This window comes from Alligator mississippiensis, chromosome 1 (assembly GCF_030867095.1).
Source record: "Alligator mississippiensis isolate rAllMis1 chromosome 1, rAllMis1, whole genome shotgun sequence".
Lineage (NCBI taxonomy): Eukaryota > Metazoa > Chordata > Crocodylia > Alligatoridae > Alligator > Alligator mississippiensis.
The window spans coordinates 12,562,680-12,587,965 of record NC_081824.1 but is presented as its reverse complement, the minus strand read 5'-3'; the positions used below and the strand labels follow the sequence as shown (position 1 = coordinate 12,587,965).

At 41.9% G+C, this 25,286-nt stretch overlaps 2 protein-coding genes across 15 annotated transcripts in view; one reads left to right on the top strand and one right to left on the bottom strand.

The window, feature by feature from the left end:
- The window catches only part of RUNX2 (RUNX family transcription factor 2), a 288,575-nt gene that overhangs the window by 218,838 nt on the left and 44,451 nt on the right, over positions 1-25,286 (bottom strand). The window lies entirely within an intron of this gene.
- The window catches only part of SUPT3H (SPT3 homolog, SAGA and STAGA complex component), a 434,721-nt gene continuing 417,391 nt past the window's right edge, over positions 7,957-25,286 (top strand). For 4 of the 10 annotated variants that reach the window (XM_059728875.1, XM_059728893.1, XM_059728888.1 and 1 more), the window contains exons 1-2: positions 8,083-8,238; positions 23,518-23,621. In XM_059728875.1, the coding sequence (XP_059584858.1) occupies positions 23,518-23,621 (104 nt within the window). In that variant the 5' untranslated portion in view covers positions 8,083-8,238. The other 6 variants (XM_059728886.1, XM_059728883.1, XM_059728876.1 and 3 more) reach the window with 5 other exon arrangements.

Sequence of the window (25,286 nt, the reverse complement as noted above, 5' to 3'; positions counted from 1 at the left end):
AACATGTTCTATCTTAATAATATGTTTTGCTACCTAGTGCTGGGTCTCCAAATCCTTAGACTTCAGCCAGTGGTAGTTCATATCCTTTATTTCTTTCTGGCACAAAATACATCATTATTTTCACAATGTGTTTGTCTACTCTCCTGCTTTTATCCATATGCGCAGGGAGGGAATGAGAGTTGGCAACTGCATACATAACTATTCTATTGTAGAGTACTCTTTAATCAGCACCCTAATAAACAGCACACCCAATTAATTGGGACAATTGCCAAGGAAAAAGTTTAGTTCAGTGCACTTCACCGGCTGTAAGGATAAAAAGCATGCTTACAATTTTCTGCAAGCTCAGTTGTAGTAGTTAACAGGTGTGATCTGATGTTTGTTGGTATGTGTCTCTTCCTGTGCAGCTCTTTTTCCTTTAGGCAGGTTTTCTGTTCTTTTGAACTGCCACAATAATAAAAATATCCCTTACTGTAGTTGTTCAAAATGGTTTAACATTTTGTCTGTTATTTTTCAAATAAATTAATGGAACAGGAGTGGCTTTAACCGTAGGAGGCTGTGATAGTCAAGGTGATTACTTAATGAACATGTTTTGTTTTTTTAAGTTAGGCTATTAGTGAAGAGGACTTGACTTTATTTTGGAATGCATGATTTTATATAAAGACACATATGTGAACATTGCTGCTGCAGCCTGCTAGAGCTACCTTTAGTACTGCAGGCTGCATTGTGGTCCCTCTCAATTTAAAAGTAGTGTTTCTGTGATAAGAGAAATCGGTATCTAAAAGAATAACTTAGCACCTGAAACTGATATCTGCTACCATTTACTGGGTATGCCAGTGAGATTTTTCTATAATTTGGACACCCTTTGCCAGAAAATGAAATAAAATTGAATACAGAAAACCTCTCTAATCCCCACATTCCTCCCAGATAGTTTCTATGGAGACTGCAAAGCATTAGTGAAAGCAAACAAAGTAAGTTAGAAAAAAGGAGGTGGTGGTAGAAGAGGGAAACCTTGACGCGGCGTTTTAAAAATGAGGATTGTCATGGATCAGCAAAGGGTAGAAACATTTATGTAATTAAAGGAGGGCATCATTGGTGGGTCATCTGAAACAAATCGTCTTTGTTGGCATTTGTTCTGACTTGTTGGCTGGAGGAAAAGCAACTGCTCTGTCCTACTGCAGTTGGTTCCTTATTACTTGTGGCTTCTGCAGGGGCTCCAGCTCTTCTTCAGATCCTGGAGGATTTTTTTTTTAATTACATGATCCAGACACTTTCTTTTCTAAAATAATTTGTTAAAAAAGATTTTCCCTTATAATGTATAAATTCTCTTTGCGCTAGTACTTCTCTCCTGAAGTTATTGTGCCAAAGGCATGCAAACGTCTAGAGTAACAATGGTTCATTTTCTTTTAATGACTTTGTCGAAAGGATGGAGACATTTTTGTGGTGTGATGAATTCACTCGGTCTCCCGTTGTGTTTTCCCCACATGCTCTGGAAACTCTCTCTCTTTCACTGAGAAGCTGTGGCCATCCACTTCGGCAAGAGCTTTATTACTTTATATTCATTGTATTTAAATGACACCCCGGCAGTACTGACCTTCTGGGATGATTGATGTAAATTATATGGTATGTAGGGGGAAATAAAATCTTTTTATGTTCTGCAGAGAAATAAAAGTGAAAACAAATGACAGAAAAAAATCAGGCCCACTCAAAAGTGAAACTTTGTATGCATTATGGTTTGAGCAGACTCCAGCTTTTGAAAGTGCTAAGACAGTTTATCACGACCTAAGAATCTAAAAGGTGATCTGCAAAGGGAAAAATAATTTCATTTGTGCCTTTTTTGGGGTCTTGTCATGCATAAAAAAGCCTTTCTATCATCCTCCTCTCCCCCCAGTAAATTGAGTAAGTACTTAGACATATTGTGTAGGGAGCAGGAGCTATAGTTTTATTAACTGCTCAAGCATTCATTGAAATATAAAACTGGAAGGGACTACCAGGGCATTGAGTGTGATCTTCACTGTCTTAGGCAACAATGTCTTATCAGGCCACACAAATTCTGTTCCTACTTCCATAAAATGGAGATCACAATTGGCGCATATTAGCCTAGCCATTTTCATACTGAGATTAACTCATTTAATCTGCATAAGTACTACCGTACTGGTAACACAATATTTTTGTGGCTGTTTTTGTAGCTTAGAAGGATCAGGAATATTCAGCCTTGCTTTCTCTGTTTTCTTAAAAGATTTATTGCAAGCCAATAGACCTACAGTGAGAATGGGAGAAGGCCCGTGCAGCAGAATCTTTGCTCAAAGTCCTGATTTAGTTGGATCTGTGCAGGTATTTTAAAATTTAATAGCAGGGATGAAGAGTCCTGGTCAATAGCTCAAGGGTGCTGGCAATCTTGCTATTGAAGATCCAACCCTAACTCCTTGGGTTAGTCTGGCTGAGTGATTTGCCTTGATGATATCAATGCTTGAGCTGTTTTCAGCTTTACCTCTACAATCAAAGATCATAGCAGAAATGACAAAAGCTGCCCTGAACATTTGGCAAGCTGGAGGTGAGTTGCAACATCTCTCAGTTTTCCCAACATGATTTGGGTAAATGAAAAGGAAAAAGGACAGAAGGAAGGAAAGACCTCAGGAAGGGGCAAATAGAAGGGTTTGTGTTGGAGGCAGTACAATATTTATTTGGGGTCATGGTGGGAGGACAAAGCGGGGAAAAAAGCAGGGGAAGCATGAAGGAGCAAAGGGAGAAATATGTAACATTAATTCAAGATGACTTTCAAACAAGTCAGAATTCAGGTAGCTCACGGAGCGTTAATTCTAGAGAATATTAGGAAATCCCTCTTTTGTCTCTTGCCCATGGGAGAAAATAATGTAAAAGTTATCACAGTGCATCCATAATCGTACAGTTGCTCTCATACTGGTTTGTTTAATACTGGCAAACTTTTTGTACATGATGCCAACTGTGCAGGAGTGTGAGTTGAACAGGTGTTAACAAAAGTGGAACTAAAAGACTGACAGACTGTAAATTTATAGACTGTTTGACTAAAAATGTTGTTAAGTTACAATTCTATGCATGTTTTCAAACATTGTTAATGGGTGTTTTTTTTGCTACGTATCCTAGAGAAGGAAGAAAAGGCACAGACATAACTACTTCCTTATTTCACCTTTGCTGGCCACATCTAATAATTCCCGTTTCTAGACTTTGCATAGAATTATAGAATGATAGGAAGAGTTTGGTACTTATTTGTATCCATAGCAGGGGCATATATCACATGCTATTTGGGATGGTACACAGCCCCTCCCAAATAACTCCTGTTCATAGGATCATAGGGCACCTCTACACGACGTTTACTGTAGAGAAGACTAATTAGCGCCACAGTAAACATCTTGTGTCTACTCATGCGGCCCTATTAGGCTGGAGCAAACTAATTAACTCTGCAGCAGATAGTATTTGTAACTATAAATACTATCCTGCTACAAAGTTATTTACTCCACACCAGTGCACATGCAGATGCTGATGTGCCTGGCTGTGGCATCAGGGTGCAGGGGCCACCTGCTAGTTAGCCCTGCACAGGAGCACCGCAGCACGTTGAGCTGGGTCAGAGCAGCCGCAGGCTGGCAGGCTGACCCTCCGTGCCCCCTGCCAGTCATGGGTGCTCTGACGTGGCTCAGTGTGCTGCAGTCCCAGGCGCACATGTAAATCTGGTGCCTGGGAGCAATAAACACTAGAGCAATAAGTGTATTGCTTCATAGTACGTGTAGATGTGCCTATAGAAAAGCAGGGCTGGAAGGGACCTCAAGAAGTCATTCAGTCCAATCTCTTCCTGAGGCAGGGTCGTCCCTATCCAATCATTCTACACAAATAATTGAATGTCTAACCTATTAGCAAAACTGCACAGTCAACCCTGACACAACAACAGGACATAACACCCTAACTTAGTTATTACAGGTGCTGCTGGGGACCACGACAGCCTATGTTCTGCTGTGGCAAAGGCTGTTCAAATACTGTAAAGATCCCAGGAAGAGGCCCACACCTTCCATTAAAGAGGAACGCAAAACCCAACACAGTCCATACCAGTCAGACCATGGGATAAAATTCCTCCCTGATCCCAAATATGGCAAGTGAGCGTCTCTTTTAGAGATCTGTTTCCTGTTTCAGAAAAAAATGCGAAGGAACATGAATAAATTCACAGAGGAACAACCAAGATTATTTGTGGATGCAGAGGAGAAGATAGAGGACAGTATTATGAGGAAAGATTAATAGAGCACTAAAATTGATTAATTATCATGAGTGATGCCTTCCCTCAATGGTCACAACATGCAAGTATTAGGAAAAGGCAGATCCCAAGGATGGAGTGGAATGAATGGGATGAAACCAAGAGAGAAAAGTTAGAACTTGCCTGCATTCAAAAATATTTGAGAGAGACGAGATTTTATTGGCAGTGCTATCTTTTATTGCACAAACTGTATAGATGGCATAGTTAGACAAAGCATCCTTCTCAGAGACAACACGTAAGTGTTGATAGTGGGTGGAGGGCAGGCCACAACTCTGTGCTGCCACCCCTGCCCCACTACCCTGTCATCAGGGTATTCTGGGGAAGCACGTGCCCCCCACCCATGCATTGCTTATGATCCTTTTTCAGGTCAAAAGTATTACCACTTCTAGCTACACCATTGTGGACTAATCCAGTGGTTGTCAACCTTGTTAGACTCAAGGGGTGGGTCCAGGCAAGCATGCATGTTGGGTTGCCAACCCTCCAGGATTGCCCTGGACTCTTGAGGAATTAAATATAAATCTCCAGGAGACTGCTGAGAGTCTCCTGGGAGATAAATGATAGTGCATTCATTAAAATATATATTAAATGTTGAATATGATTTATACAGTAGTCCACTGGGTTTTTAAAATGTAATAGTAATGTTCATTTACCTTCTTGATGTAAAGTCCTTAATGTCATTACGTCATGTGATGAAACCTCCTGGAATAGATTCAAACAGAGTTGGCAACCCTACTTGCCTGTGCAGTATGCAGCGCCACAGATCTGTCTGCGGTGCTGCACACTGCCTGTGCGGCACATGCAGGTGTTCCCCATGATGCTAATTTGAAGTGTGTGTGTGGGGGGGGGGCAGGGGGCGGGGCAGGGATCCTGATGTCAAAAAAACTTGCTCCTGAAAAAAGTGGGGTGGCACAGGTGGTGGCAGCCTGCACTGTCTGAAACAGGAGCCTGACCAGTCGGAGCCACACTTTGACTGCTGCCCAGGCTCCCTGCTGCCAGATTGCCACCACTGGGGCCTTGGGAGGCCCCCAGGATCCCAGGTAAGGGTGCTAGGGCCAGCCCAGGTGCTGGCCTCAGCCTCTCCTACCTCACCTGGGGCAACTTGTCACGTGCCAGAGCATGCATGTACTGGCATTCTCCAGGGACAGGTAGCAGTGGCACATATTGTGCTGCTGCTGTTTGTCCCTGAGATAAAACAGATACACACTTGTCTGGATGCACCCAAAGTGTTCCTTGATAGACTCAAGGTATCCTTCACTAGACTTGAGGCACCGCTTAGAAAATGTCAGCTCTTAGTTTTCACTCATTTATTGGCTATGAAAAATAATAGAGCAGTTCTTTCGTTGCAAAGAACTCAAACCCCAACCAGTCAGAAGTCTTTTAACATTACGGATGCCTATTTGAAATCTCTGGGTTTATCTTGTGAATTATGTTTGCATACCTCACAGTACTAACATGGCACTCTGCAGCACCCCTGAAAGGATCTCAGGACACCTCCAGGTGGCAGAACACCCTGGTTGAGGATCTCTGGTCTACCCCCTTGTTGTGGGCATCTTTAAGAGGTTAGAAGTGCACTTACTACAAGAGAAGGCTCAATAAAAAGCTCAGACTCATCCATTCCCCTGGGTATGAGCTTTTGAGTGTCACCCGCAAGAGCAAGCAAGGCAACCGTGTGTTGCTATTGCCTAACTAACATAGCAGGGAAGCTTTACAATATTAATCCAGTACGTGGGTTGTCTGTTCTCCAGCTTTTGGGGGTTGGGGCATTGGGGAAGGTGGCGAATCTAAATTTTGCCCATATTTCAGAGGTTGCTTGCTTCAACTTGCTTTGTCACAGGAGTGTTGCTGCTGGTTGGTTGCTGGCACTACGCCGTCCTAAATGCAGCTGCTTTTGACGGAGGTGAGGCATGGACTCCTGCCAGAGCTGTCTGCAGCACCCTGCTTCCCGCGGGTCAGCCTAGGCGACCTCCACAGGCCCCTTCCCAAACGCTGTGTCCCCTGGTTCCCGCACAAGATTTTAAGAAGAGGCCGCCTCTTTTCAGGTACTGCAGGTCTTGGTGGGTAGGTGGGAGGGGGTTGAGGAGGCTCTGATCCCCTGCAAGTCTAGGTGATTTTAATGGCAGCTGCAGGATCTGCAACCCTGCTGTTTGGGCTGAATTGTCCGAATAATTTAGGTACCCAAAATGGTTGGCCATTTGTACTTTTATAGACTAAATAAGATACAGATATTTATATTATGCATAATGTGACAAAGCCAAGCAGAAGTCAGGCAGCATCTGATGAAAGCAGAGATAAGTCAGGCAGCATCTGAACAAGTGAATTTGGGTTCACCTACATTCATCGAGCAACAGCAACACGCCGAGGGCTCACTTGCTCTGGTGGTGACTCACTCAAAGCTCGGGCTCACTGGGATGCAAGGGTGGATGAAGGGAGTCTGAAGTGTGCGAAGGAAGGTGCTGCATGGTTTACTGCGTGCACACAGGGCTGCTATTTAGAGATGGGGCTGGGTTTGAAATGCACTTTGACTGGGGGGCTGCCCATCATGATGCCCGCATAAAATCAGACACCCCTCAGGTTATGGTTTTCAAATCTTACAGGGGGGCTTTCATCTATTATGGGGGGCTTCAGCTCCCCTGTAATTCACACCCTGCTGGGGGGACGACCAATTCTGAACCCTTGGCCGTTTCCTGTATACATGCATGTGCGTGTGTACACGTGCTGTATATAACTACTGCTCTGTATAACAATAACTACGGTAGCGAGAGAGAGGTGGTTAACCCTGTTAGTCTGAAGTCAGGTAGAAAGTCAGGCAGCATCTGACCAGGTGAACTCGGGTTCACAAAGGCTTGCTATATCCGTCTATACACTATGTATGTAGTATACACACACACACACACACAGCCCAAACGGTCAAGCCCACATTATGTAAGTGAACTTGGTTTCATGAAAGGTTGTGCTGCCAGTGTATCGGTATCCTGCGTGGTGCCGGCTACGGGCCAGAGGTCTGGTCAGGGCGTTCACCCGGGGTTTCACGCTGAGCCTGGTGAGGAATAACGCCTGTATCGGGCACTCCCTGCCTGTGCACCCCCAAAAACTGCCACACCCACATTGTGTGTGTGTGTATATATATATATGTGTGTGTGTGTGCATATACTGTGTGTACATATAGTGTGTATATATATATATATATATATATATATATAGACTATATAGTGATATATGTAGTGTGTATAGTGATATATGTATAGTTGGCATGTGTGTGTATACAGTCTGTGCATATGTATAGTGTATATAGTTTGCACGTGTACATGTAGTGTGCATTTGTGTATATGTAGAGTGTGTGTATATATAGTGTGTAGTGTGCGAATGGAGTGTTAGTGTGTGTCTGTAGATATATATGATGTGAGAGTCTGTGTGTGTGTGTGTGTGTATATATATATATATATAATTAGTGTGTGTGTTGTAATCACACGCTCTCTCCCTAGGCAGGCACCGCGGAGGGCGGGGGGCAGTCCCGGGTGCGCGCGCACACACACGCGCGGCGCAGCCCAGGTGCGGCCCCTCCCCCCAGGCGGGAGCCGGGTCGGGTCGGGCCGCGCCCAACATGGCGGCCGGCAGCGCGCGCGTGTGCGTGTGTGTGTATGTGTGTGGCCGCGCCCCGCCCCCGCGGGCGGCGCCATTTCCCGCCCCCCCTCCCCTCCCCTCCCGCGGCCGGTCCCTCCCTTCCCCGCGAGGACCGCGCGGCGCCGCCCCCGGGAGCCGCGCTCAGTGTTTGCCTCCGTCCATGCAGTGAGTCGCCGCCAGAGCCGCTGCGGCCCGGCCCGGCCCGCGCCGCCCCCAGGGCAGCCGCTGCCCCGCGCCCGCGGGCGGGGTAGGGGGTCGGATCCTGGCCCCTGCCGCGAGCTGCGCGCTTACCCCTTGGGGCACTGCTGGGCGCTCGTCCCCAATGTGGCCGCTTCTGGGGGGTGAGGAGCAGCCCCTCCCCCCATCTGAGCCACCTGTGGGGCCGTGTCAGAGCCCCCCCCAGCCCCTGCTTCCTCCCACAATGCATTTGGGGGCGGCTGGTTTTAGGGGCAGTGGGTCTTGGGGGAGCTGGTTGCCCGCAAGGCCCTGGGGTTTGAATGGCAACAGCAGCTGTGAACAACGTGGGTGCCCATCCCACGCCGCTGGGCGTTGGGGTCGGGGTGGTGGGAGCGCTGTGTTTTGGGGGGCTGTGTCGCTCCGGGCCCTGCGCGTAACCAGCCGCCTCCGCCTTTCTGCGAACTGCTTATAAAGGACCAGGCTCTGACTTCTTCCCGCGAGTTCAGGTTGCGGTTTGGATCAGGACCACCGGGGGTTGGACCTAGTCGGTGGTTTTCATCCCGCCGGCCCCTACCTCGGCAAAGGGGTCGGCGAAAGAGCATTACAATCCATCGAAAGTATGTGAATACCCGCATGTACGATACAAAGGGGTCCATGCTTGCGTTCAAAATTTACCGAGGGGTGCATTGGGTGCCTCCCTTTAACGCTGGGCACCTCCCTTCAAAAATTTTAGGGGTCCACAATTGGAAATAAATTGAAAACCACTGGACTAGATGACTTCTGGAGTCCCTCCTAGCCCTGCTTCTCTAGGACTTTCAGTTACACGGGCAGCATTTGGCCTAGGGAGCGCTAGGCCCGCTTGACTGTTTTTCCGCTGCTGTCCTGAGACTGCGATAGTCCTTGTCCCACGACCTTTTCCAGGCATGTTGTATTTAAATAGTGCATGGTATTTATTTTATATAGGGAAGCCCCCAGGTTCGGCTCTGACATCAAACTACCTGTTCCTGCATTCGCAGTGTTTAATAACTTCTCATGTCCGGAGGACCGTGTTTTTTGTGTTGGATTTCTCCATAAATTTTCAGGGCCTTTCATTAATCTTTTACTAAATCTGTTATACTATTCTGTTTGTTGCCAGTCTTAGAAGATTTACAAACATATCACTCAAATCTTTGAACTGTGGATGGAAAGAACAACGAGAAACGAGGCGTGTGTGTCTGTGTCTGTGTGTGAAGATACAAGGTATTTAGTGTGTGTGTGTCTGTAAAATGGGCAGACAGGGTTTGGGTAACATCTGGTATCTATTTTTGTTACTGTGGATTCCTATTTGAAATCTCTGGGTATATCTTGTGAATTGTGTGCATCTTTGCACAGCTAATAGCATTAATATTGTGCTGCACCCTTAAAAGCGTTTTGTAGCATGCCATGGCACCCTGGCTTGAGGATCACTGAGATAGCGACAGTCTTTCCTCTGATTTCGGTGGGTTTAGGTTAGGCCTTGTGTTGTCAAGTTGGTAACTGCCATTTGGAACAGGAGTCTCAATGATTTTTTTCATCCTGTTTATGGTTGCTGCATTAGTAACAATGGCGGTGTTCCAATTAGTGTTGCCCACTTGTAGACTATTCAGTAGTTTTTCCTAAATCCCAGCCCCTGGAATTTGATAATTCTATTGGGGTGAATGAGGGGGGAGGAGGTCAAACCATTCATACATTTATATTCCTGATGATCCTGGTTGTATTGTGACAAAAGTGTATCCTACTGACTCAGAAGTTAGGAAGCAGAAAAATGAAGCCCAACTTCTTGGTGGGGGGGAGGTGTTTGAGTGAGGAGTTCTTGAACATTCAAGATTGGCAATATGGCTTGAGATTATATAGGATTTGCTGTCCCTTGAATGCTCACAAGCCTATTTTCAGAGCCTCAAAGTGTCAGAACCAGCTGAATTGCTCTTATGGGCTGATTTTTTGAATAATATAGAATTTAACTGCCTGAAATATGATTAGTCAGTTAGTAACTTGTCAGCATAAGGAAGCTATAATTTTGTAAACTACACATGCTTTAGCAATTATATTTGCATAATAATCTTAGACATCATTGAATGCTGGTTTGGCGGTTGATGCTACTTCTACATGATACCCTTAAGCAATGAGACCTGCTAGACAGTGTGTTACTAGGTGATTAGAGCACACCTCAAAGGGTGTTTTAAGGCACCAGGCCAAACCTAAAAAGTGTGATAATCCCACAGAAATTAATTGTTGAAGCTATTGTGAAACACAAGGAGGAAAAGCAAGCTAGTTAGACCTGTGCTTTCCACTGTATTGGGCATTAGTGATTTGATTATGAAAGCACAGGTACAAGGCAGAAATCTGAGTACTATAGGTATGAAACAGCAATTCACTATAATGTTCTAATAGCCTCAGAAACCTTTTATAATCAGAACACCTTCTTAACACTTGCAACAGAAAAAAACCAAGGAATAATAGGTAGTAAAAGGGGGAATGCTTGGGGAAGGAAAGAAGTTAAAATGGGATATATACTCTATATACTGTAACAACATGTCTCAAGTTTTCCAGTAGCATAGTCATTTTTAAAGCTATGAAACACTTTTTTTGGAGGATGAAGTAATAGCTTTGTGGATTATGAGCAACACTGGTAGTAAGTACATAAAAGAATGAAAAAGTGAAGAAAAACGGAGGTGGAAGCCGATGAGCAGGGGAGATTGATGATACTATGATGGGCCTTAAAGGCAAAGATAGAAGCTTGTGTTTTGTGTGCTAGACTCTGTAGGGACACTTAAACAGTGGTTTTCAACCTGTGATCCACAGACCCTGGGGGGCTGCGGATTATGTCTAACAGGTCCTGGAAAGATGGTTATGACCAGTCGAAAGTATGTGAATACCCACACTTACAATTCAAAGGGGTCTGCACTTCCATTCAAAATTTTTTCAGGGGCCCGCAAATGAAAAAAGGTTGAAAACCGCTACGCTAGAAATATGAAGAAAGGAAAGTGGTATCTAGTAATGATCCAGAAAGATGATCTTAGTAGTGTTTTGAAAGCCATTGAGGAGAGCATAAAATTGCTCTTGTTGAGGTATGGAGGACGAGATGGTGACAAAAAAAGGTTGAAAACTTGGAAAATTAAAGCTAAAGATAAATGTGCACAGTGAGGTCACATTTTTCAGATTACTCAAATCTTGGCTAATGATCTTAATCTTAAATTAACCTTTGGGAGCTCTGCACTGATGGAACAGGTGAATGTGGAGCACAGTGGTGGACTGGATATTCTTGTCAATGAACGCAAGAGAAGCTCAGGTTAATTATCAGGAAGAACTTTCTCACTAGGAGACTAGTAAAGCACTGGAACAGGTTACCTAGAGAGGTGGTGGAAGCTCCATCCTTGGAGGTTTTTAAGACTTGAGTTGGATAAAGCCTTGACTGGGAGGATCTAGTTGGGGTTGGTCCTGTTTTGAGCAGGGGGTTGGACTGGATGACCTCCTGGGGCCCATTCTAACCCTTATTTTCTATGATTCTGTGAAAGGTTAATGGGTGTTCACAGGAATAACTACAATTGTGTATACCCATTGCTGCCATCTGAATATAATCACTGGGCAAATGTTCTGGTGTCACTTTGGACAACTTGGTTAAAAAAACAAACAAGCTGCTAAGCTGTTCGGTGCACAGCGACAATCAAAACAAATGAAATATTAGGATGTATAAAGAACAGGCCAGAAATACTAAATATGCCATTATATAATGCTGTGATGCTCCTTCACCTGAATATCCTGTGTTTATTTTAGGTTGCTCCATCTGAGAAAGAGCTAGCAAAAATAGAAGTGGTCTAGAGAAGTGAACAAAACACAATTATGCTGGGTAGGCTGTAGTCCAAATTAAAAAAAAAAAAAAGCTACCTAAATTCAGTGGCAGTAAATCGGAGGTGGAATAAGCTGTAAGGTTAGGCTTGTAAATGGTGAAGTGTAAAATGTAATTTTTTTTTAACTGCCTACCAAGACTGTCTAGATAAACTCTCAAAAGACAAAGTCTGCCTTGCTTTCATGTTCCATAAAGTGTTTTATGGTAAGATACTGTGCGGTAGAGCTAACTCTTTGGCAGAAAGAAGGAAAACTAGGTGATAGCTTTGAATCTTATAGTGGTATTTTTTTTAAGTGTTAGACTATGCTATAAGCTAAAACCCTCCTAAATGGTTTTATGCAGGAGGATGCATTTTATTACTCAGAAAGGCAAAATACTTAACCGGTTACGCTGTTCAGGATTTGGCCACGCTATATCATGCTAGAATTAAGGCTTTGAGGCCAGCCTCTACCCTTAAACTGGTAGGCATTGCTCCTGTTTACTGCACTAGAAATTGCCTGTGGTTATCTGAGAGGGGGAAAAAATGGCTGTTATGCTGCACATCTCTGTGTCCATAAAGTAGTAAGCTAGACTTACAAGGCCACCAACAGAGCCCAAGTTTTGAAAAACTTTGAGAAAAATGTGGCATGCAGCCTTCTTGTCTTTTCCTTTGACGATGTTGAGATTTACTTTTTTGTGTGCAACAGTTCCTCTGCATCTCTTATAAGGAATTCATCAATATTTAGTATTCAAAATTGAGGATAGCCCTTAAACTAGGCAAAAGTAGGAAATTACAGGAAGTTTGCAGCCTCAGATTTCTTGAGTTGGGCTCCTTACCGAATATTTAGTTTTTGTGCGAGTTTAATACCATTGATAGGAGGCAAGGAAATATTGTTGGTGCTTAATTTGTAGTGCTAGCACCAGCATAGACACAACACATTCTGCGGAGAGAGATGGCAGAAGGTTTAGATTAATCCCTGCCTTCTCTTAACAAAAATATAAAGACGTCTACTTCTGGCATTTCAAATTGAACCTCAAGAAAAGAATTACTGTAACCTTATCAGTATCTTATACTAAAAAATTCTGCATTCATTGTCTGACTTTTCATCTGGATATCTGAAACCCATATATGTTTCAGTAGAGGGCCTAGACCTTTGTAAGGTGATTTAAAGAATATTTACGCAGCATTCGTACTTGGAAAAATTGCAGCTTTAAAATAGGGCCATAGGAGGAAAGTTGGATTTGTTTAATTTAAAAAGATAGGTTCCTAGATGTCTGGGTCTGAAGGGACCTTAGCAGATCATCAAGTCCGACCTCCTGTCCTGGGCAGGAAAGAGCGCTGGGGTCAGACAACCCCAGTCATGTGCATGTCTAGACTCCTCCAAGGTAGGGGAGAGCACCACCTCCCTTGGAAGCCCATTCCACATTTTGGCAACCCTTACCACATAGGGATGAAAGATTAAATGGTTTCTAAAAGAACAGGTTTTTAATGCTTGGGGATGTGATTGGTCAGGTCAAGCTGATTTTCCCTTCCCCTTCAAAGTATTTGGAAAACTGATTAAGAAGGAGAACTTTTGTTGCACCCATCTCTCTTGAATCCTATCGCCATGGTGTTTTCTTTCAGCATTAAACTGTCTTGAGGAAAATAAATATGCAAAGAGACTTTTGTCCAGCATGAGCCATATAGCTTATTTGGGGATTGTGGAGAGAACAGGTTTGAAGAAAAAAATTAGTATCTAAAACTTATTCTTGCATATGTACATGTTGTTTCTACTGAAGTCTTTTGGGACCTCATCTAGAGGTGGAATTTAGTCCACAGTCTATGCAGTATAGATGTCTTGGAGTTGAAAAGTGTATTGTGCCCTGCTGGCCTGAAATCCACATCGTTTTTTGAATGACTGAAATAAGAGTAGATGGGCTTGCGTGATTTATTTCACTACTGGAAAAGAAGGAGGATGCTTGTGGAATCAGTGCACCAGGCTGGGCAGGACTTGGAGCACCCAAACATGACTTATGAGACAAATGAAGATTGGCTGTTCAGGCCACTGCTGTATCCAGGGTCATTGTTGAATTGGAAGATGGTGCACTGCCAAATGGAAGGTAATATTTTTTTTGTTTTCTTTCTACCATGAAAGAAAGCAGTAAAATAAGAATTTAATGCATCAAATAATCAGAGGAGGCAGCAAGAACAGCAGATGTAATATGTTCTTTACTGGCATGAATTCTACTACCAGCATATGCATTTTGTTTTATACTTCTTCATAAACTAATCAGAAAGAAGGCTCAGATTACTTTGATAACATCCCCAGCTTTGAACAACATTATTGCATACAGACGTGATACAGATGTCATCGTTGTCTGCTCGCAGACTGCTGCTACTTCCAGATCCATTCTCACAAGGATTGGTTCATCTTGAACTCTGTTCTTTTTGCATTATCTGCTTGTCTAATAACAGGCTAAGTCTCAGAAATGCAGGAGTGGTTGGTCTTACTTTTACCTCCTACGTGCCATTACATGTATCATCTAGAGTAGAACTCTATTGGGAATGGTCACAGGTATCAGCAGGACAGTTTATACTTAAATCTTGATAAAGGAGTGTTGCATTTTATGCTATGACTACGTGTCAGAATTGGCATTTCTAGTATTTGAGTCATACTTTTGTTATATATAGCTAGGTCACTTTACGCTAGAACATCTTCAGTTTAAACCTGCTAGGGCACCTCCAGGAGAATTAAGTAGAAGTTCAGGTGTCAGGATCTTGGGTTTCAGTTTTCAGATCCTTTTGGAAGGACTAAAGCATAAGCAAAACACTATGTCTTCTGATATATACTTTGTGTATCCCCTTCTTCCTCTCCCAGCTGTTTGTCTTTTTTGATACTTTTTTTGGAAGCTAGGTTATGCTTCTGAAACCATTTTGTGTGTGTATCCATTTAATAGAGCTGATTTTTGGATGACAGCATAAAATCAAAGTCCTGAATACTTGCAGTTAGTTAAAATATTCCTGGACTGTAAGAAGCAGGAACTTTTTTTTTACACTGTTTATGGCCCAGTCCTGAGCACATGCATACAACAGGCTCAAAAGTGACTTTTTTTGTTTTTTGACTGAGGTCATAATATAGACTAAGAGAGGTGGCTACTGGCTAGCCTGTGGCGCATATGCCAAAAAGTGTCATGGGTAGCCTCTGTGTGAAATATGGCAGACCAGGGAGGAGCAGGCAGTAGAGTGGCAGATATGGCAGAAAGTAACTCATAGGTTGGGCAGGAAGCACAGGGTAAGAAGCAGAAAGCAGAGCAGCTGAGCAGGCAGGGAGAGAGCTTGGGGTGGCACTTGGTGAGCAAGTGGAGCTACTTTGTGGCATGTCTGCCTAAAAGGATGACCCCACTGGACTAGGATAATGAAAACAAAAACACTGATTTTAATAAAGTATTAGTTAAGAATCATCTGGGTGTTCAGTGGTTTCCTTCCTTCCTATTTTGTTTGAGCTTTATGTAAGTAAAAATATGTCAATCCTTGAAGTTTTTGCATGATTTCAGATGATATGCAAAATCCAGTTATAGGAGAAACAAAAGGAGGGTCTGATGCAATACTAAATTTAAATGTGGGTCCACAGAATTGGTTCCAGGGCATAAAAAATGTTACTGTTACAGTGAGGTAGGAGAGTAGCATACAACATCTCTATCTTACTCCTTTTACCATTAGCTTTTAATTTTCTCAGGACCTTGTAAATTTTTATGATTTGCCTCTTTTACTTTAATAGAGGCATGTAACCTAGTTCTGTCACCTCATAGGGATGTAAATTAGAGTTAACTGAGTTCAAATATATTACATAGGTGTAACATTAGTGTGCACAGGAGAAGAGTCGAACTCAAACAGCCATAAAAATTATTCAAGAGATGATCATAGTCTTGTTAAAAAAAGTGTTATATTAGAAAATATAAATAAAATGCTGAATCTAATATCAGATTGTTTCAGCTCAGTTGTGTTAAAAAGTCTTTTTGATGAAAGTTTTTCCCATTGTGAAAGAACATTGTAGTTTAATCGTACCAGATTCAAACCCTGTTGTCCTTTCTCTAGTTGCAGAGTGAGAGCTATTGAATGAATATTTGGCTTTCTCTGGTTACGTCTAGGTTTATATATATTATTATTCATTACAGTGAGTTGCAGGAATCTTATTCTGTAACCTGTGCTTTTGAAGTTGCGGGTCTCCTTGTGAAATCCTTACACGATAGTTTTGTGCAATGACTGGAGGCATCAAGTACCTAGGTTAAGACAAGGATATGCTGACCATGTTCTTTTTTGAGGACCACAAGACTTTAGAAACCTAGTGCATCTCCACACGTGGTGTGACAGCCCACATAGTTAATATTCATGGCACAGTGTAGAGCCAGTCTATTTACCCAAGTTTGAGGAGGGGCAAAATACCATCCCTTGTGTATTCCTTACCCAGACCCAGGAAAATGATTCTCAACCAGGGTGTTGCAGCACCCAAGGGGTACCTTGAGATCCTTTCTGGGGTTCCAGGTAACACTAACACTCAAGTGTGCAAACATGATTCACAAGATAAAACCCAGAGATTTCAAATAAGAATCTGTAGGGTTAAAAACGTTCTGACCTGTTGTGATCCAAGTTCTTTGCCAGAGAAAAAATCCTCTATTATTTTTTCTGAAACAAAAAGCTGGCATTTTTCTGAGGGGTGCCTCAAGCCTATGATTGAGAACTACTAGGGTTTGCATTTCACCCTGACAATTAACCAACCACAAATGTAGCAATATTGCCTGGAAATTCACAGGGAGGGAATGGATACAAAGGACAGCTACAAAGCAAATGTGTCCCAGCATATTCTGCTTCAATGAGAACCACTAGTTTAAGCTTAACCAGAGAAGACAACATTTACCCACTGAAGACTGGGTGATATTTCCTTCCCTCCCCCCATGGTTTATGAGTGAGAATTGCTGGTCTTTTTCTAACTGATTGTGACCAGGGCTAGGTACAGACAGTCAAAAAGCCCAAGGCTGAATCGATTCAGTCTTTGCAGGTTAGTCTGAGTTGCACATAGATTGAATTGATAAGCAAGTGAGCAGACATTCACTTGATTCCAGAAAACCAGACATCCACACGCCTGCAGTGGCCCAGGCCAGAAGCTGGGGGTGCTAGAGCATGCCTCCTTGCTTGGCTGGAGCAGACCGCTTGGACCAAGGCTAGCCCGCCCACCCTGAAAGTTGGGACTTGAGGTGGAGGTACAAAGAAAGCATCCTGGGAGGCTGGGGGACTGTGCGTTAACTTGAATCTGGCAGGGGTCTAGGACAGAAGTTCAGTAAACCGATTTAACCTAAATTAGCCAAGTTTGATATTACATCCATCCAGGTTTATCTTAAACCGGTTTTGGACATTTTGAAAGCAGTTTATGTGCACTGAACCTCTGTTGTGTTACACGTTTGAACTGGTTTCTGATCACTTATACTGGTTTATGTGTAATTTCTTTCCTACCTTATATGGAAAACTCTCCGGCAATAGCAACCACAAGCCCACTCTGCTGCTGTAAGCATGTTGCTTAAAGGGGAAACAATATAGCTACAGCTTTGTGGGGCTTGGGCTGGGTTAATTAACACAGCTGAGTGACAGTGCTAGTTAGCTCACCCTCAAGCCAATTATTAGCCTGCTTGTATGGATGGTGCTTTGCTGGGACCATGTTTACTACATGGGCATAGCCTCTGTTAACAGTACTGAGAGATTGTGATAGATGCTACTATATACTTTCATTGATAAATTTATATATATTAAAATAGTTTATAATTAAATATTTTGAATATCTTTTTTCTCTTAAGACAAGAAGCCAAAGTATCATATTTAGCTAGGTATTCATCATTAACAGTTTTAACTAGTGTTAATCATAAGTTATTTTCTACTTGCTAGGGTTCATGATTAAACTAGGGCATGTTGAAATCATCTGTGACCTGATCTGAACATCTGAATTCATTTTGCAGAATATGGCAAACAGCTGCATTTCAATTCAAAGCTAAAACAACTGCAGTACATTGACCCATTGAAGATTACAGTAGGTTTTCAATTCCATGTTAGCTGTATCTATTGGGGAAAATTGATTTGTGTGTGCTTCTGCTTCTGACTGGTTCTTTTTTTTTTTTTTTTTAATGTCCGGAAGAAAGGAAATAGGACATGCAGATGATAGGACTTTGATGTGTAAAGGAGTTAATTATCTAAACCATCAAACAAAACGTAGGCTGGGGAAGTAATTATTTTAAAGGGTATGATGGGGCCTGACGAGCTTTTGGTTTCTCATGTCAAGAAAAATCTGTACACCTGCTTGATTTGAAAGTTAAATAATTTGGTTTCAGTAGGAAGACTGTGGCTTTAATGAACTATTAGTGGGTGGGCCTTTAGTTCTCCATCCTGCATATACTTACGCAGGTAAGTAGTCCTGTGTGACATAATGATGCTTTTGTGTAAATGTTTGCAGGGCTGGAGACTTGCTGTGTAATCGCCCTAAAACAGAAACTGGGAATAAGGTGACATCCCTAAAGTTCCAGCACTGGGTGCAAGCCTTCCTAGTGGTGGAGCTTATGTGTACAATTATATTCACAAACCTCGTTCAGTTTGGCAAGATTATACAGTGTGTCAAACAGTACCATCAGTTTTAGATATTTTAATATTATGATTTGCTTAATTCTGATTTTTGTATAAGAAAAAAAATCCTTGGCTTTGAGTTCTTGAGCCTTACAGGTCCAAGTGGGGGGTTTCCACCCCTCCTCTCCTTCCCCCCCGGCCCCCCCCTTAATTTTTTAAGGCTTTTTCCAATCTGAAGGTTAAACGCTTTTAAAATTAATTTTGTAAATGAAAGCTGTCTTCTTTAATTTGTCGTTATAGTATAGAGTTCTGCTGCTGCAAAATTACACTTGTATGAATTAATCACTTGAGTAGTTCCAACAAAGTTAATCATGTGACTCATGATTAAAATGAAGTATGTGTTTGTAGAAGTGAGGCCTAGGTTTGTATTAAATTGATGATAATTTCTTAACAATTTTTAAAGGCAAGAACTTTGCTGTCTAAATAAAGGTTAATGCCATACATCGCTTTACTAAAGTATACCTCTAGCTTTATGTAGCTAGGGGCTTACTTAAATTTCAGCCAGCATTTTCATTTATTTTTTTTTTTAAAGTTTGTTGTTGACTTCTGCGGACAATCTCGGATTTAATGGTTTTCATGAACTTTATGAAACTGTAAATTAAGTAGGTCTCTGTATATGACATTCTTGGTTTAAGAATGTAGAAATTACGATAATTGTGTATATACATATTTTGAGTAATTAACATTAAATATTTAAAGTTGCAAACAGTAAAATTCGTTAAACCAAAATCAATTACTGTATCCTTCTTTTAAATTGGCACAAAAAGCCAAAGTCATGGAACAGAGTCCTGGTAATAAATACTTTAAAAAAAGAAGCATCCCTAGATAAACCGATTATTTCTTAACTTACTAATTTAAGTGTGTAGCTAGTATGAATATTCATTAACTCCTGACCTATGCCTGGACTCTGAAAAGACAAGTTTGTGTGTACTCTAAGTGATTGCAGTTACAGTTCAGTGGGGGTAAATGTGCTTGCTAGGGTTGGCAGGATGGGGGTGTAATTTACAGTCGACCTGAAAATAAGCAGAAATATGTTCACAGTGTGCTTGAAAGCGCTGATATAGAAGAATTTGTCTAAGTATTTAGATATAGGTTTATATTACATTTTTTTTTCTGTTCATGATCGGCAATCCAGGTTTTCTTTTCACCACAGAAAAATGTGGAGTTGCCCTCTTTTAAGGAGAAAAACTTGGGAAGCAACAGGTTTCCCCTTGCTGTCTGGCAGAGTTCCAGCCTGCAAGGGGCTGTTTGGGGTTGGGGGGGAGTGGGAGGCGGGTTATCGGGTAAGGGTGCATGCACGTGTGCCTGCACACATGCACATAGCAGCCAGGCAGCGTGGAGAGCAGCTCCCCTGTAGGTAAGCCTATGGAGGGAGGGGAAGGGGAGATTGAGGCCTCCATGGGGAAGGAGGGAGTAGGGCAGGGCGGGGGCTGGGGGTGCTGCCCAGCCAGAGAGGTTCATGGGGCCAGGGCAGGAATGTGTGGCTGCAGGGCATGGCCAGGGAGAGGGACAGAGCCACTGGTGGCTTGGGCAGGAGGGCTGGCTTCTTGCTGCTGCATGCACTCCTGGGGAGGTAGGCAGTGGGGGCAGGGGCACATGCCCCCAGATTTGTGTATGTGGTAGGGCAGAAGTAGGCTGCCTGCTGTGGTCTCAGGGCTCCCTGCACTACTGTCCTCCCCCTGGGGCCTCTGCAGCAGAGCAGGGTGGACAGACTTGGTGCTGCTGCCGGGAGCCCCATGTTGGCCACGCCACCATGGCAAGGAGTCCCCTGACTGCTCAGCAGTGGTGGGGTTGGGGACATGGAAGGCTGGGAGTACAGGGAGCTGTAGGTTGGGAGTGAGGGACATTGACAGGGCTGGGAGCTGTAGTTTGGGAGCAAGGGGCACTGCCAAGCCTGGGGGCATGGATCTGGAGCGAGGGGCACTGGCAGGGCCCAAGAGCTGTTGGTTAGGAGTGAGGGGCACCGATAGGGCTGGGGGGATGGGGGGCTGTGGCTTGGGAGTGAGGGCCGCTGGCAGGGCCAGGGGGCTGCAGCTTGGGAGTGATGGGCATCAGCTGGGCTGGGCGGCTGTGGGCCAGGAGTAAGGGGCAAAGGCAGGGGCAGGGTGTTCAGCACAACAAAGCAGGAGGGGAACTTGCATGTTGGTGAATGAAGGGCCAGGGAGAGCTCTGTTTGTTTGTTTTTTTTGTTTTGTTTTTTTGGTTTTTGTTTTTTTGTTTTTTTTACAATAAAACCCCCCAAATATATAGGTATTTAGAATGTATTTTATTATAATGATTGAGGCACTGGTAGGCTTCCAAATTGCTTTCAAGTTTTAAATATATCACTAAAATATTGTGTTCATCTGATACCTATATATATCATGGCATTTCATTTTAATCACAGAAAAATAGGGTTTTTGAGGTTGTTAATCTGAGAATTTGGGGTTTTTATCAGAAAACTGGTGATTTTTTTGACTGAGAAAACAAGGATCCCTGTATGATGCAACTGCTTGCTGTTCATTCTTGACTTTAAAAAACCCAAACCAGTAATTCTAACGTTACCCTTTGAAAATGTCATACAAAATATTTAATATGCTTTCTTAAAATATTGTATTTTTAACAAGGATATAAAATGTGGTGGCAGATCAAGTTTTGATAGATACCATGGTATATGCTTGTATGCTTTCTTTTTCTTTCTTTTTTTAAAGCCTCGGTTAAAGATAATTTTAAATGGCCAAAGGTCTCATCTCTTTAGAGGTTTCGCTAAACACAAGTGATAGCAGCATCTGCTTTCTATTAGCACAACCACTGCTACTCTTAATAACATAAGAAATGAGTAGAATAAGTGAAAGTTTACCAGCTCTGAGTGATCCAGAAAAATAGGAGAGAGAGAATGCATCAGGACTATCTCTTGTTTATCAAGAGATGTCCTTCTCAGCAATTATTTCCTGTTCTTGCAGTAGTAACAGGACATTGACAGTGTCCTCATCCCCTTTCTTCACTTGTGTCAAGGTAGGGTGTTTGTGATGTTTTGGGCATGTTGCCTGGTAGTTGTTCTCAAAGTTTTTTTTTTAAACAAACACTTGTCCAGGATGGTTTAGGTAGGGGTGATGCTGCCTTCGGCTGGGGTTTGGACTAGATCTTTTTTTTTTGTTTTTTTTTTTTTTTTTCAGACTGGGATACCTATACCCTGGGGGGCGGGGGGTGATGCTTTGCTATAATTTTAATTTATAGTGGTAAGTAACAGTGTTGCTACATGTTGTTGATAAACATATGCAGAAGCATCAGGTGTAGGGGATACATGGTGGATGGGTATGCAGCCAAAAACTTTGAAAACCCCTGGGCTAGATGACGTCCTGAGGTCCCTTCCAGCCCTTATCTTTTATCGTTCTATCGTGTCTGCATTGGGTAGTGTTGCTAAATTTTAACTGTTCTATGGGAAAACTAGGACACCTAGTAGTGTAGTAGGAAAAAAATAAGGCAGCTAATGCTTTGTCAGTAGACCTAAACTTTGAAAAGGTTTGACTTCATTGGCTGTAATGAATGATGTTTAAGTTGTGTGCATTTAGCATTTGACCTCTGTTAAATGGCAGCTAGAGAATCATGTTTCTTTGATCAGTCTTTCAGAAAATTGTCTCTAGATGATACGATTTAATGATATTTAGACCTATGTCTTGCCTTAGATGAAACATATGTGTATTAAATTAGTGGATGATAAGACTGAAGTAGAACTATTCAGACTTCAGGTGGAATTTTTTTTTAATTTTGAAGGATTTCTGTAAGGCAAAAACATCAAGCCTTAACTTAATTGGGGACATTATTTTAAAATTGCTTATTGATAATCTTTTTCCTTTAGACGTGATTTAGGGCTGTATATAAAGCTGAAGAAGTCTGTGATTGAACTGGATGAATACCAGTATTTATGAAAGCATTCACATCCTTTACTGGTTTTTGCGGGGTGGGGAGGAGGGTTGCATATTTTTTGGTAGGATTCATTCTCGCTTCTGTTAAATTCGGTGGAAGCAGGATTGAGGACTTAATGAACAAGTTATGTATAGCAGAGGTTCCCAACCCTTTTCTTATTGCATACCCCCATACAAATTTACCAGTTGCCCACATACACCTATGAGCATATGTTTTATAATTTAACCCCTTAAATGCTAATTTATTATTATAATGACAAATCTGGCATTACACAATTTCTCCCACATACCCCCCAGTGATATCTTGGATACCCCAGAGATATGTATACCAAGGTTTGGGACCCCTCTGGTCTACAGAATTGGGATGCCATACAGGTTTAAGATAATATTCTCTTGTTGCAAGATTGGGCCTATGAAAAATAAGCACGTCAGCCATGACTGTGATTGCTTGAGCAGACATTGAGATAATCTTGCCATGATAATTCTAAGGTTTGGGGTTTTTTTGGTGATCCACAGATTGTTCCTTGAGATTATACTGTATTAAAAAATGTGCAAAAATGTGAAGATGACTACAAGGCCATTCTGTATACGTGTCCAATGACTGAAGATTGTGTTTTGTATTCTGTATATAATGTGGATGGCTGCTGAAATAAGCTTCATTTTGGTATTAAAAAGGCTTTTATCTGTAGAATTTTTAATTTTGAATCTGACAATTTGCTTTTTTTCTTTCTAAATCCCTAATGTAAAACAAATGTACATAGTGGTAGTTAAGGTGAAAGACTATTGCAACTATTACCAACTCTTCTTATGTACCTATTTAATAAAATAAACAATGTGGCTTTCCCAATTTGTCCTTTTAATAGAGAAAATAATTTTCTCGCAGTGCTGAATAAAAGACATTATGAACTTCAGCATGAAACATAATAGTAGGCTGGGTATTTTAAACCACATACACTTTGTGAAGTGGTTTATAATTGTTACCATTTCCCATATGCTCTATTTATTAAATTAAAACATTTGCAAGCTCTATTGTTTCTTTCTGTTTACTCAGATGAGCAATACTGCAGCTAGCCCGATGTCAACTGTTGCCTCTTCAAGCAGTGGAAGGGGGATAGGAAAATCAACAAGCTTCACTCCTGAACTGCAAAGTATGATGTAAGTAAACTCTCTTAAAGTATCTTTGACCATTTATATTTTTAGTATACCTGATTGTCATTTTATAAGAAAAGAAGACAGATAAACAATAGCAAGATATATTTGTTATATTAACGTTCACAGTTGTAAATTTGGAAAACATTTTAAAAATAATTTGGATATGCAAAACATCTGTTTTCTAATAAAAATAAAGAAAATCCTGTTAAAGGAACATCTATGAACACTTATTTTTATACATGGTAAGTTGAGACCCTACGCTTCTTAATTCATCATCAAAAGAGGTAAGATACTGTTAACACAAACTTATTTTTAAATGAGTAGCTTTTCACTGAAGTCCTGTAATAGGGTTTTGGTAATCATGCAGAGTGGTATGTTACCTGGGAAGAAAATGCTCTTTATGATGGAATTAATGTATGTGGACCAGTTGGAATTGAGTACTTCGTGTTCCATTCTTCTAAAATGGTCCTGGAACTCGGTTCATTACAGTTATAAGCTGTGATGTGAGACCGTTCTGTATCTCGGAACTTGTAAAATCTCTCAAGATGTTTAAATAGCCCATTCACTCAGTCTTTAAGACTGCATAATGGGGAAGATTCCTTGCCTAAGGCTCTGGTCAGATTGATTAGTGGCCTACTATACTGGAATAGGTTGCAAATGTTGATTTGGTGGAAGACAACTTATTTGTCAGAGCTTGACCTGCCAGTGCATACTGTTTTTTCTCTTTTATATGGGTCCAGGACATGTTGATTTGCAGATGCGGGGAAGAACTCATAATAATGAAGTCTTCTCTCTCTGTGGATCAGTGTTCCTGATTTATCAGGCAGTTTAAAGAAGATTTCATCCCAAGGCTGGAGGATATGTATCCCTCAAAGCTGCAGATGGAGAATTGGGCTTGGCTCAAGTCCAAATTATGTGCAATTTTTTTATGTCACTGTGAATGCATGTTATCCAACAGGGAAAAATGGGGCATGTGGGTATACATTGCTGAGGTCAGCTTTAAAGGGAAGTTTTATCACATGAAATCTTGTTGGAGCATCTAGAAGGATTTATTTTTTTTCCTGTTGATTCCTCAGAACTGAAAGTGTGGCAGAGAAAGCTAGTACTGGAATGCTAAGAAGTAAGCTCATTCTTTTAAAAGATAGTGGCCATCTTTGGCTCTCTTCACTAAAGTCACAGCTCTGAAAAGTTATTCTGAGTGACACATGTAAGCTAGGGTGAAACAGTCAGATGGATTTAACAGGGAATATATTTTGGGCTACTAATCTTTACTTTGGCAGAACCCTTGAAATCACTAAACAAAAGGCATTTGAAAGCTGCTTTGTGGCTTCTCATGCATCTTCAGATTTTAAGTCTTATTAAATTAAGAATAATAGCTAAAAAGTCCATGTTCTAGCTGGTCGCTTAAGAGCTATATTCTAAACAAATGACATTAAAAACAAATCCTGGGGTATAGATGTTTTCCCTTCAATGATTCCAAGTCTGAATCTGACACCATCTCTGAGCATTTCAGGTTTTTAATGCAACAGAAACACATAATATCTGAGCAGTAGCGTACCTTGTTAGAAAAGGTAACCCAATAACTTGTGTTCTGTCTTCATCTCCCCAGCCCCATCTCTGGTTTGTTAAGGAGTTCAGTTCAAAAATGTATTTTGAGTCCTCTTGAAC